The 13,800-nt window shown below is 44.8% G+C and overlaps 1 protein-coding gene across 2 annotated transcripts in view; it reads right to left on the bottom strand.

The window, feature by feature from the left end:
- The window catches only part of LOC140455376 (cytochrome P450 2K1-like), a 36,832-nt gene that overhangs the window by 15,685 nt on the left and 7,347 nt on the right, over positions 1 to 13,800 (bottom strand). For both annotated transcript variants that reach the window (XM_072550181.1, XM_072550182.1), the window contains 2 exons: positions 11,250 to 11,399; positions 9,343 to 9,503 (listed from right to left, as the gene is read on the bottom strand). In XM_072550181.1, coding sequence (XP_072406282.1) covers positions 9,343 to 9,503; positions 11,250 to 11,399 — 311 coding nt within the window. The remainder of the gene's footprint in view (positions 1 to 9,342; positions 9,504 to 11,249; positions 11,400 to 13,800) is intronic.

Genomic DNA, 13,800 nt, shown 5'->3' with positions numbered 1-13,800 from the left:
AAAAGTCCACAGACTTGCTCCAAAAAGAGAGTCCAAGGAAGTTCCTGTGGATTGAAGAGTGAGGCTTTAGCTCAGGAATCTTTGACAAGGAGGTTGAGTGAAGTGATTACGCCACAGTTGAAGAGGGTGAAGACATGACGGCCAAGCTGTTTCAGTGCGCTACGTACTTGATGTGGGAGGTCAACGACTCTGGTGTGTCTGTCTCGTATAAGTGTGGAAAGTGTGTGCACGTTCAGCTACTGACAGAGCATATTGCAGCACTGATGAAGGAACTCGAGGACCTTAGGCTCATCCGAGAGAATGAGATCTTTCTGGACAAGACCTTCAGCGAGGTTATTACACCAATCATACCAGAAGAGAGCAGAAGAGAGCAGACGATGAGGAAGGCAGAGAGGAGACAGGTGCAAGAGACCCCGGGGGAAGTACCTGTCAGGAACAAGTTGAATCTTTTGGAAACAGTAGAGACAGATGACACTGCCAGTCCGCCAGGTCTGTTGATTAAAAGCTGGCGTGGAGGCAGAGTGGAAGAGTCGGGCATTGCACAGAGCCGTGGTAATAGGGGACTCCATAGTGAGAGGAACTGACCGGGGTTTTTGTGGCAGCAGGCAGGACTTAAGGATGGTGTGTTGCCTTCCTGGTGCCAGGGTTGAAGACATCACAGACAGAGTGCAGGAAATCCTCAAGGACGAAGGTGAAGAGTCAGAGGTGGTGGTACATGTAGGTACAAATGATGTGGGGAAGAAGAGGAGCAACACACTACAGCGGGACTTCGGAGAACTAGGAAGAAGGCTGAAAGGTAGGACGTCCAGGGTGGTTATCTCTGGTTTGCTTCCAGTTCCTCGGGCTGGAGAGGCCAGGAACAGGGAGATAATGGACTTGAACGTGTGGCTGGGGAACTGGTGCAGGAAGCAAGGATTTAAAGTCTTGGATCACTGGGGTATGTTTTGTGGTAAGCATAAATTATACAAGAGAGACAGTTTGCACCTTAATAGGTTAGGGACCAGCATTCTGGCAGGCAGGTTTGCTAGTGCAACACAGCTACGTTGAAACTAAGTAGCGGGGGGGAGGGGACAAACTGGATGTTTAAGAAGGAAATTGAAGGGAAAGTTAGAACAAGAGAAGTCAAGAAAGACAACTGTATCAATGAGGCAGAAAACTCAAAAAGGGATCATGCTGTAAGGTTGAGTGAAATAGGAGTTGATGGGAAGGATGAGGGCAATAACAAATTAAAAATACTATATATGAATGCACGAAGCATTAGAAATAAAATGGATGAACTTGAGGCTCTTTTGGAAATTGGCAGATACGATATTGTGGGGATAACTGAGACATGGCTTCAAGTGGACAGGGCCTGGGAAATGAACATTCAAGGCTACACGTGCTATCATAAGGACAGACTGACGGGCAGAGAGGGTGGGGTGGCCATATTGGTAGGGGATGATATTCAGTCCCTTGCGTGGGAGGACCTGGAATCAGGGGATGTAGAGTCAGTATGGATAGAGCTGAGAAATTCTAAGGGTAAAAAGACCCTCTTGGGAGTTATCTACAAGCCCCCAAACAGTAGTCTGGATGTTGGATGTAAGTTAAATCAGGAGCTGAAATTGGCCTGTCGCAAAGATGTTACTACAGTTGTTATGGGGGATTTCAACATGCAGGTAGATGGCAGAATCAGGAGAGAGAGACTTTGTGGAGTGCCTCTGAGATGGATTCTTAGAACAGCTGGTGCTGGAGCCTACCAGGGAGAAGGCAATTCTAGATCTGGTATTGTGCAATGAACCAGAATTGATCAGAGACCTCGAAGTGAAGGAACCATTGGGAAGTAGTGACCATAATACAATAAGCTTCAATCTGCAACTTGAGAGGGAGAGGGTATAATCGGAAGTGACAATATTTCAGTTGAATAAAGGGAACTATGGAGCTATGAGGAAGGAGCTGCCAAAGTTCATTGGTGCCATACCTTAGCAGGGATGACAGTGGAGGAACAATGGTGGCTATTTCTGTGTATAATGCGAAAGATGCAGGATCAGTTCATTCTAAAAAGGAAGAAAGATCCTAGGAGCAGGCATGGGTGGTCATAGCTGATGAGGGAAGTTAAGAAACATATAAAGTTAAAAGAGAAAAAGTATAACATAGCAAAGATGAGTGGGAAAACAGAGGACTGGGAAGCTTTTAAAGAACAACAGAGGATTACTAAGAAGGAAATACGCAGAGAAAAAATGAGGTACGAAGGTAAACTGGCCAAAAATATAAAGGAGGATAGTAAAAGCTTTTTTAGGTATGTGAAAGGCAAAAAAATGGTTAAGACTAAAATTGGGCCCTTGAAGACAGAAACAGGGGAATATATTATGGGGAACAAAGAAATGGAAGAAGAATTGAATTGGTACTTCAGATCTGTGTTCACTGGGGAAGACACAAGCAATCTCCCTGAGGTAACAGTGGCTGAAGGACCTGAACTTAAGGGAATTTATATTTGCCAGGAATTGGTGTTGGAGAGGCTGTTAGGTCTGAAGGTTGATAAGTCCCCGGGGCCTGATGGTCGACATCCCAGGGTACTGAAGGAGGTGGCTCGAGAAAATGTGGATGCGTTGGTGATTATTTTCCACAGTTCAATAGATTTGGGATCAGTTCCTGTGGATTGGAGGGTGGCTAATGTTGTACCACTTTTTAAGAAAGGTGGGAGAGAGAAAGCAGGAAATTATAGACCAGTTAGTCTGACCTCAGTGGTGGGAAAGATGCTGGAGTCTATTATAAAGGATGAAATTACGACACATCTGGATATTAGTAACAGGATAGGTCAGAGTCAGCATGGATTTATGAAGGGGAAATCATGCTTGACTAATCTTCTGGAATTTTTTGAGGATATAACTCTGAAGATGGACAAGGGAGATCCAGTAGATGTAGTGTACCTGGACTTCCAGAAAACTTTTGATAAAGTCCCACGTAGGAGGTTAGTGAGCAAAATTAGGGCGCATGGTATTGGGGCAAAGTACTAACTTGGATTAGAACTTGGAGAGGAAACAAAGAGTAGTGATAAACGGCTCCATTTCGGAATGGCAGACAGTGACCAGTGGGGTACTGCAGGGATCAGTGCTGGGACCACAGCTTTTTACAATATATATTGTAAATGGAATCAATTTAGGTAAAGGGGCAGTACAAAGAGATCAGGGTGGTCTAGTACACCAGTCAATGAAGGTAAGCATGCAGGTACAGCAGGTAGTGAAGAAGGCTAATAGCATGCTGGTCTTCATAACAAGAGGGATTGAGTATAGAAGCAAAGAGGTTCTTCTGCAGCTGTACGGGGCCCTGGTGAGACCACACCTGGAGTATTGTGTGCAGTTCTGGTCTCCAAATTTGAGGAAAGACATTCTGGCTATTGAGGGAGTGCAGCGTAGGTTCACAAGGTCAATTCCTGGAATGGCAGGACTACCTTGCACTGAAAGACTGAAGCGACTGGGCTTGTATACCCTTGAATTTAGAAGACAGAGAGGGGACCTGATTGAGACATATAAAATTATGAAAGGATTGGACATTCTGGCAGCAGGAAACATGTTTCCGCTGATGGGTGAGTGCCGAACCAGAGGACACAGCTTAAAAATACGGGGTAGACCTTTTAGGACAGAGATGAGGAGAAACTTCTTCACCCAGAGAGTGGTGGCAGTGTGGAATGCTCTGCCCCAGAGGGCAGTGGAGGCCCAGTCTCTGGATTCATTTCAGAAAGAGTTGGATAGAGCTCTCAAGGATAGTGGAATCAAGGGTTATGGAGATAAGGCAGGAACAGGATACTGATTAAGGATGATCAGCCATGATCATATTGAATGGTGGTGCAGGCTCGAAGGGCAGAATGGCCTACTCCTGCACCTATTCTCTATTGTCTATTGTCTAATCTAGTCCCACTTAGAGTCACAGAGTCAGAGAGCTGTACAGCACGGAAACAGACCTTTCGGTCCAACCCGTCCATGCCGATCAGATATCCCAACCCAATCTAATCTCACCTGCCAGCACCCGGCCCATATCCCTCCAAACCCTTCCTATTCATATACCCATCCAAATGCCTCTTAAATGTTGCAATTGTACCAGCCTCCATCATATCCTCTGGCAGCTCATTCCACATATGCACCATCCTCTGCGTGAAAAAGTTGCCCCTTGGGTCTCTTTTATATCTTTCCCCTCTCACCCTAAACCTATGCCCTCTAATTCTTGACTCACCCACCCCAGGGAAAAGGCTTTGTCTATTTATCCTATCCATGTCCACTCCAGGGAAAACAGCCCCAGCCTGTTCAGCCTCTCCCCATCGCTCAAATCCTCCAAGCCTGGCAACATCCTTGTAAATCTTCTCTGAATGCTTTCAAGTTTCATAACATCCTTCCAATAGGAAGGAGACCAGAATTGCATGTAATACTCGAACAGTGGCCTAACCAATGTCCTGTACAGCCACAACATGACCTCCCAACACTTGTACTCAATACTCTGATCAATAAAGGAAAGCATACTAAAAGCCTTCTTCACTATCCTATCTATCTGAAACCGCACTTTCAAGGAGCTATGAACCTGCACTCCAAAGTCTCCTTGTTCAGCAACACTCCCTGGGACCTTACCATTAAGTGTATAAGTCCTGCTAAGATTTGCTTTCCCAAAATGCAGCACATTACATTTATCTGAATTAAACTCCATCTGCCACTTCTTAGCTCATTGGCCCATCTGGTCAAGGTCCTGTTGTAATCTGAGGTAACCTTCTTCATTGTCCACTACACCTCCAATATTGGTGTCATCTGCAAACTTACTAACTGTACCTCTTATGCTCACATCCAAATCATTGATGTAAATGACAAAAAAGTAGAGGATCCAGCACTGATCCTTGTGGCACTCCACTGGTCACAGGCCTCCATTCTGAAAAACAACTCTCCACCACCACCCTCTGTCTTCTACCTTTGAGCCAGTTCCTGTATTCTATGAGATCTAACCTTGCTAATCAGTCTCCCATGGTAAACCTTGTTGAATGCCTTACTGAAGTCCATATGGATCATATCTACTGCTCTGCCCTCATCAATCCTCTTTGTTACTTCTTCAAAAAACTCAATCAAGTTTGTGGGACATGATTTCCCATGCATAAAGCCATGTTGACAATCGCCATTCAGTCTTTGCCTTTCCAAATACATGTACATCCTGTCCCCCAGGATTCCCTCCAACAACATGTCCACCACTGATGCCAGGCTCAGTGGTCTGTAGTTCCCTGACTTGTCCTTACCACCCTCCTTAAACAGTGGCACCACTAGCCAACCTCCAGTTTTCCGGCACCTCACCTGTGTCTATCGATGTTACAAATATCTCAGCGAGAGGCTCATCAATCACCTCCCTAGCTTCCCACAGAGTTCTAGGGTACACCTGATCAGGTCCTGGGGACTTATCCACCTTTAACCGTTTCAAGACATCCAGCACTCCCTCCTCTGTAATCTGGACATTTTGCAAGATGTTACCATCTATTTCCCTACATTATGTATCTTCCATGTCCTTTGCCACAGTAAATACTGATGGAAAATACTCGTTTAGTATCTCCCCCATTTTCTGTGGCTCCACACAAAGGCTGCCTTGCTGATCATTTAGGGGCCCTATTCTCTCTCTCGTTACCCTTTTGTACTTAAGTATTTGTAAAAACTCTTTAGATTCTCCTTAATTCTATTTGCCAAAGCTATCTCATCTCCCCTTTTTGCCCTCCTGATTTCCCTCTTAAGTAAACTCCTACTGCCTTTCGACTCTTCTAAGAATTCACTTGATATATCCTGTCCATACCTGACATATGCTTCCTTCTGTTTCTTTACCAAATCCTCAATTTCTTTAGTCATCCAGCATTCCCTATTCCTACCAGCCTTCCCTTTTACCCTGACAGGAATATACTTTCTCTGGATTCTTGTTATCTCATTTCTGAAGGCTTCCCATTTTCCAGCCGTCCCTTTACCTGCGAACAGTTGCCCCCAGTCAGTTTTTGAAAGTTTTTGCTTAATACCATCAAAATTGACATTTCTCCAATTTCGAACTTCAACGTTTAGATCTGGTCTATCCTTTTCCATCACTATTTTAAATCTAATAGAATTAAAATATTCTGGACCCAAAGTGCTCCCCCACTACACTCAGTCACCTGCCCTGCTTTATTTTGTTGTACACACTGAACAAATTCCTCTCCATCTAAACCCTTAACACTATGACAGTCCCAGTCTATGTTTGGAAAGTTAAAATCCCCTACTATAACCACCCTATTATTCTTACAGATAGCTGACATCACCTTACAAGTTTGTTTCTCAACTTCCCTCTGATGATCAGGGGGTCTATTATACAATCCCAATAAGGTGATCGTCCCTTTCTTAATTCTCAGTTCCGTGAAAATAACTTCCCTGGATGTATTTCTGTGAATATCCTCCCTCAGTACAGCTGTAATGCTATCCCTTGTCAAAGACATCACTCCCCCTCCTCTCTTGCCTCCCTTTCTATCCTACCTGTAGTATTTGTATGCTGGAACACTAAGCTGCCAGTCCTGCCCAACTCTGAGCCACATTTCTGTAATTGCTATGATATCCCAGTCCCATGTTCCTAACCATGCCCTGAGTTCATCTGCCTTCCCTGTTAGGATCCTTACATTGAAATAAATGCAGTTTAATGTATTAGTCCTTCCTTGTCCCTGCCTGCCCTGGCTGTTTGACTCGCTTCTGTTCACAACTATCCCAGTCTCAGATTGATCTCGTTCCTCACTATCTCCCTGGGTCCCAGCCCGCCACCTTACCAGTTAAAATCCTCCCGAGCAGCTCTAGCAAATCTCCCTGCCAGTATATTAGTCCCCTTCCAATTTTGGTGCAATCCGTCCTTCTTGCACTGGTCATTTCTACCCCAAAAGAGATTCCAATGATCCAAAAATGTGAATCCTTCTCCCATATACCAGCTCCTCAGCCATGTATTCATCTGCAGCCAGCACTTGGCCCATATCCCTCTAAACCCTTCCTATTCAAGTACCCATCCAGATGCCTTTTAGATGTTGTAATTGTACCAGCCTCCACCACTTCCTCTGGCAGTTCATTCCACACACACATCACCCTCTGTCTGAAAACATTGCCACTTAGGTCCCTTTTATATCTTTCCCCTCTCACCCTAAACCTGTGCCCCCTAGTTCTGGACTCCCCCACCCCAGGGAAAAGACCTTGCCTATTTACCCGATCCATTCCCCTCATAATTTTATAAACCTCTGTAAGGTCACTCCTCAGCCTCCGATGCTTCAGGGAAAACTGGCCCAGCCTGTTCAGCCTCTCCCTATAGCTCAAATCCTCCAACCCTGGCAATGTCTTTACAAATCTTTTCTGAATCCTTTCAAGCTTCACAACATCCTTCCGTCTTCCCTTTTTATGTTGTTGTGTCCCCAGCTCCCTCTCCTAACACCAGATCCTGTCTCTGGGGGCTTTATCCCTCACTGTCACCATGTGCTTTAAACCAACATAGTGACCTACACTTTCAGCTGCCAGTCAGAAGCAGTTTTGGCTGTGAGAGGCCTGGATAGAACACTCTCCCTGTGGCTGCATCCACCCCATCTCTATTGAGGGTTTTCAACTCCTTATGTACTGTAACACTCCTTTCTTTATATCTGCACACTGGATCTCTAAAACAGCTCGCTAGTGTAGTATCTGAGACCTCTCTGTTCACATAGTCATTCTAGACTGGTATCTTCTCTCTCATTGATGTCAGAGTCAAGTAACAATTATGTAAAATGATTTACATAAATCTTACTTTTTCAGCATTTACATGTGAATTTATTCCATGTCAGGGACCCTCACATGTTAATATAATTGACTGAAACATAACGTTAAAAACACTCTGAACCTGTAATAGCTCAGGTTTTTCTATTCACTCAGAGACCTAGCATTTATTGCCTGTCCCTAGTTGCCCCCTTGAGAAGGTGGGGGGGTGAGCTGCCTTCTTGAACCGCTGCAGTCCACCTGCTGTAGGAAGACCCACAATTCCATTAGGGAGGGAATTCCAGGGTTTTGACCCAGCGACAGTGAAGGAACAAGTCAGGATGGTGAGTGGCTTGGAGGGGAACTTGCAGGAGGTGGTGTTCCCATGTATCTGCTGTCCTTGTGCTTCTAAATGGAAGTGGTTGGGGGTTTGGAATGTTCTGTCTGACAATCTTTGGTGAATTTGTGCAGTTTTTCCTGAAGATGGCACACACTGCTGCTACTGAGCGTCGGGGGTAGATGACGTGGGGTTTTGTGGATTTGCTACCAATCAAGCGGGGGCTGCTTTGTCCTGGATGGTGTCAAGCTTCTTGAGTGTCATTGGAGCTGCACCCATCCAGGCAAGTGGGGAGTATTCCATCACACTCCTGACTTGTGCCTTGTAATTGGTGGATAGGCTTTGGGGAGTCAGGAGGTGAGTTCCTCATCGCACTGTTGCCAGTCTCTGACCTGCTCTTGTAGCTATTGTGCTTATGTAGCAAGCCCAGTTAAGTTTCTGATCAATGGTGAACCCAAGGATGTTTGACAGTGGGGATTCAGTGATGGCAACACTGAATGCCAAGGGATAGTGGTTAGATTGTCTCTTATTGGAGATGGTAAAGTGAGACTGCAGATGATGGAGATCAGAGTCTAGATTAGAGTGATGCTGGAAAAGCACAGCAGGTCAGGCAGCATCCAAGGAGCAGGTAAATCGACGTTTTGGGCAAAGGCCCTTCGTCAGGAATTAAGGCAGAGAGCCTCCGGGGTGGAGAGATAAATGGGAGGGGGGTGGAGGTGGGGAGAAGGTAGCCAAGAGTGCAATAGGTAGATGGAGGTGAGGATGAAGGTCAGAGAGGAGGGTGGAGTGGGTAGGTAGGTAGGAAGGAAGATTGGCAGGTTGGACAGGCCACGGAAGGTTGGAACTGGAGTAAGGTGGGGGGGAGGGGAATTGGGAAACTGGTGATATCCACATTGATGCCCTGGGGTTGAAGTGTTCCGAAGCGGAAGATGAGGCATTCTTCCTCCAGGCGGGTGGTGAGGGAGCGGCGGTGGAGAAGGCCCATGACCTGCATGTCCTCGGCAAAGTGGGAGGGGGAGTTGAAATATTGGGCCACAGGGCGGTGTGGTTGATTGGTGCGGGGGTCCCGAGGATGTTCCCTAAAGCGCTCTGCGAGAAGGCGTCCAGTCTCCCCAATGTAAAAGAGACTGCATCGGGAACAATGGAGGTAGGGTGGGAAGAGATGTAATCCAGGTAACTGTAGGAATCTTACTGGAGATGGTCATTGTTTGACATTGGAGTGATGAGGGGATCATTATGGACACCAAATTGCAAATAATCGCCCCAAGTACAGTAATACGGAAAGATAATTACTTGTATTGAAGCTGTTCCAGCCAATGTCGTCATCTCATTGTTCATGTTTGTGAGGGAGTTAAATATTTTGTCGTCATAATCAAAGCGATCTCCAAATAGAATGGAACAGATAATATTGCTCACGGCCGAATTCAATATCTGTGCTGTTTCAAAAGGCTGACCTGTGAACAAACATAGTATTTCAGAGAAAAACTAAAGCTGGAAATACCACAAATACTTCCAGTATTGTTCTCTTTTAAAAAGCTCAAGTTAGATGAGATGCAGTTTACTGATATAAGATTCTATCTGTGATGGAATCCATCACAACATATTGTACACACTTTGTGCTGGGAGCCAGCATTTTATGTGAATCGAGGGTCAGGATTAGGGTGATTTCAGTTCAATTCAGCTCCAAGGCTGCTACATTTGATTGTTCCAAAATCTTCGATTCTCTTTCACCAACGTGACTGCACTGAGGATCCATCAAATGGTACTGGGGAGCACAACAATTGCTCATCAAATCTTTGAACTTCCTGGACAATTCCCACTGTGGTAATGTTCATAAATTGCTACTCTTTACGAATCATTAAAAACAAATGTTTTATGACCAAATTATTTTGAAAAAGAACTTCTGGCCAGGAATTTAATTACCTTGACCAGTTCCCCTCCTTTCCTGCTTTGTTAGTAAGTGCACAGATGACAGCAAAATTGAAGGTGTAGCGGACAGTGACGAAGGCTACCTCAGAGTACAACAGGACCTTAATCAGATGGGCCGAGGAGTGGCAGATGGATTTTAAATTAGTTAAATGTGACGTGCTTCATTTTGGAAATTCAAATTAGGGCAGTACTTGTACACTTATTGGTAAGGTCCTGGAGAGTGTTGCTGAACAAAGAGACCTTGGAGTGAAGGTTCATAGCTCCTTGAAAGTTGAGTCACAGGTAGATAGGATAGTGAAGAAGGCATTTGGTATGCTTTCCTTTATTGGTCAGAGTATCGAGTACAGGAGTTGGGAGGTCATGTTGTGGCTGTATAGGACATTGGTTAGGCCACTTTGGAATACTGCATTCAATTCTGGTCTCCATTCTTTAGGAAGGATGTTCTGTGCCTTGAAAGGGTTCAGAAAAGATTTACAAGGATGTTGCCAGGGTTAGAGGGTTTGAGCTATAGTGAGAGGCTGAATAGGCTGGGGCTGTTTTCCCTGGAGCATTGGAGGCTGAGGGGTGACCTTATAGGGGCTTATAAAATCATGAGGGGCATAGATAGGGTGAATAGACAAGGTCTTTATCCCAGGATAAGGGAGTCTATACGGGAGGCAAAAGTTCAAACTGAGAGGGTTAAGATTTAAAACTTGCCTAAGGGGTGCCCTTTTCACAGAGGGTGGTGTGTGTATGGAATGAGCTGTCAGAGGAAGTGGTGGAGGCTGGTACAATTACAGCATTTAAAAGGCATCTGGATGGGTATATGAATAAGAAGGGATTAGAGGGATATGGGCCAAATGCTGGCAAATGGCACGAGAATAGGTTGGGATATCTGGTCAGCATGGACGAGTTGGAGTGAAGGGTCTGTTTCTGTGCTGTACATCTCTATGATTCCATGACTCGAAAACAAACAAAGGATATTTCGAATCTAACCTAACTTAAAGTGTCCAACAGTGGTGAAAGACTTTGTGAATGGAGTACATCACACAGAGACTAATCATCCTTAGTGTGATGAAGCTGATGATGCAGTTTTGAACTGCTATACCCTTTAGTGGAATTAATGTCCATCAAAGGCCAGTGTTTCTGGGGCCTGCTCACATTTGACTGCCCCAAACAGTATTAATGCAACTGAAGAAACCTCACTTTTAATCAAGTGAAAATCTTTTCTATAGATGTCAATTTCGAGGGAACCATGAATCCCAGCATGTCATGTCCCACCAAGCACTCACCCTTGTGACTCTCAAACACATTAACAAGAAAGCTGGCCTCTTCACTGATCCTGTCTTCAATGGATTTCTTGCCCATGCCAAAGCCTCGGAGAGCTGAGATCACAAACTTTCGGTTCTCCCGCCACAACTTCCCGTCACTGAATATCACACCTGAAAGTGACACACGAAAAGCTGATCAAATATTGTACACAGGTTCTGCTGTGAGTGCTGCCAAACCCCAGGTTTCTAACACCCTTTCCTTTCCTGAGAATTACACCATTCTACAACCAAGAGGAAGGTCATTGTATCCATGAGTGCTCTTTGGGGGAGTGAGCCCATTAGTCTAACCTCTCACTTGTCATTCTCAGTGTCTGGCCTATTCCGTTTGGAGGTTCCTATTGACCATTCTTCCACCACCCTCCCAGGCTCTGCATTCTCCATCGTAATGAGAGACACAGAACCAAATCTCATCCTCCCCCTGATTTAATTTTAACCATTAACCCACCCAATTTCAGTGTCTGTCAGTTCATATTTAAGATGATCCCAAGCTAAAACAAGCCAATCCAGTAAGGAGTTACATTTGTTGACCAAACATTGGCCGGCTCGAACATTTCACGTGCAGGTTAATGTTATGGCACTTGAGCAACATTTATGGAGTTAGAAGAATTGTTGACACACGGGGAGGTTAGGTTGATAAAGCCCACAGAAAGTCTGGATGATTTCCAGGACCATTCCTTGTGCCAGGTATTCAATGATTATTATCCAGAGACACGTGGGAAAGGAGTGCAGTACCTTGAGTCAGCAGGACATTGGCAACCGGCCAATCTCAACAGCAAATAAAAAGTAGGAAGGTAACTGGGTTTGATTGTCAACCCAGCAGCTTAACCAAGGGAGGGATCAGCTCGAGATCCGATCACTGGAATTTAAATGACAAGAGGAAGCTCAATCACATTCGGGGTTTGGACAAGATGGTGATACTTTTGTAGCACCTTAGCCTCTGGGTCACAAGGTTCTGGGTTCATTTTGACTCTCAGCCTGAGCACAAAAATCAGTGCTTGTGCTCCTGTAGATGACACATTGATTATTGCATTGTTGAGCTGCCGTGTATTATTTGAGACAAAGTCATGAACTGTCTGTTCGGGATGATATAAAAGATCATCACAACACTGTTTTGACGAAGAGTAGGGATGTTATTCCTGGTCTTCAAGCCCACAGTCACCATCCCAGAAATCAGATTGGATGGTCACTTTCACATTGCTGTCTGTTGGAGCTCGCTGTGTGCAAATTGGCTGTCGTATACAATGTGAGAAAATGGGAGTGACTGACAGCAGTTTGAGAAAAACACTCTGACAGGTAGATGCACGTCATTGACCAGACTGGGTGGAGAGAGCAGATTGCCTCTCCTGAAGAACATTAATGGGTTTTTACAATCATCCAGCATTTTTGTGATAATCGCTCAGCAGATGAGTTTTTATTTGAGATTTATGAACTAATTTATTTCAAGTTTCCTGAGCTGCCTTGGTGGGATTTGAACTCATGTCTCTGGAACATTAGTGTGGGGCTCCAGGATTTAGGAATATGGGAATATTACCATTATATTCCCCTGTTTTTAATGTTGAAAGATTCAGGACAGGAGAATGAGGAGCACTCGATCTGATGTCACCTGGTTAACACTAAAATTATTTCCTCGATCAACATGCCCTTGCCCATTTTCTAGTTAATTATACTCTCCTATTTTATTTTAACATGTTAAGGAAAGATCACTCAATGGTATGGGAAAGTAAATGATTTATCTTCAGGCTGAAGTCAATGCCCCCAAACTGATAGATGAGAGAACACTGACCTCTCCTGTTGTTTTCAGGAAATAATACTCACAGGTTTGACCATGACCTTTGCAGGAGATTAGCTTATCAGATTGTCTGAATATTTAATATTTGCACTGCTTAAACCTCTTCTCTCAGAAGCAGTAGGGAGGAGAGTTGAGGGAATGGGTGGGTTATCCATTTCAACTTTCATGAAGGAAACGACTGTGGATGATCATTGAGAGGGAAGACCATTGCAGAGCTCGACAATGCAGCTGCCTAATGTACAAAATCACAGTCAAATTCATCAGAGGGCAAACACTGGTGAAGGTGCAGACCAAAGAACAAAAAAAATTTACAGCCCGGGAACAGGCCCTTCAGCCCAGCCTGTGCCGATCCAAATCCACTGTCTAAACCTATCACCCAATTCCTAAGGATCTGGATCCCTCTGCTCCCCACCTCCTCATGCATCTATCCAGACACACCTTAAATGAATCTACCGTGCCTGCCTCTACTGGCAACGTGTTCCAGGCACCTACCACCCTCTGTGTAAAGAACTTTCTGTGTGTATCCCCCTTCAACTTTTCTTCTCTCACCTTGAACACCTGACCTCTCGTTATTGAGTACCTCATCCTGGGAAAAAGCTTATCTCTCTCTATTCACCCTGTCTATATCCTTCATGATTTTGTAGACCTCAATCAGTACCCCCTCAAGTTCCTTTTCTCTAATGAAAACAATCCTAATCTACTCAACCTCTCTTCATAGCTAAC

Source organism: Chiloscyllium punctatum, chromosome 30, assembly GCF_047496795.1.
Source record: "Chiloscyllium punctatum isolate Juve2018m chromosome 30, sChiPun1.3, whole genome shotgun sequence".
NCBI classification, from domain to species: domain Eukaryota; kingdom Metazoa; phylum Chordata; class Chondrichthyes; order Orectolobiformes; family Hemiscylliidae; genus Chiloscyllium; species Chiloscyllium punctatum.
This window is presented reverse-complemented; position numbering and strand designations above follow the sequence as displayed.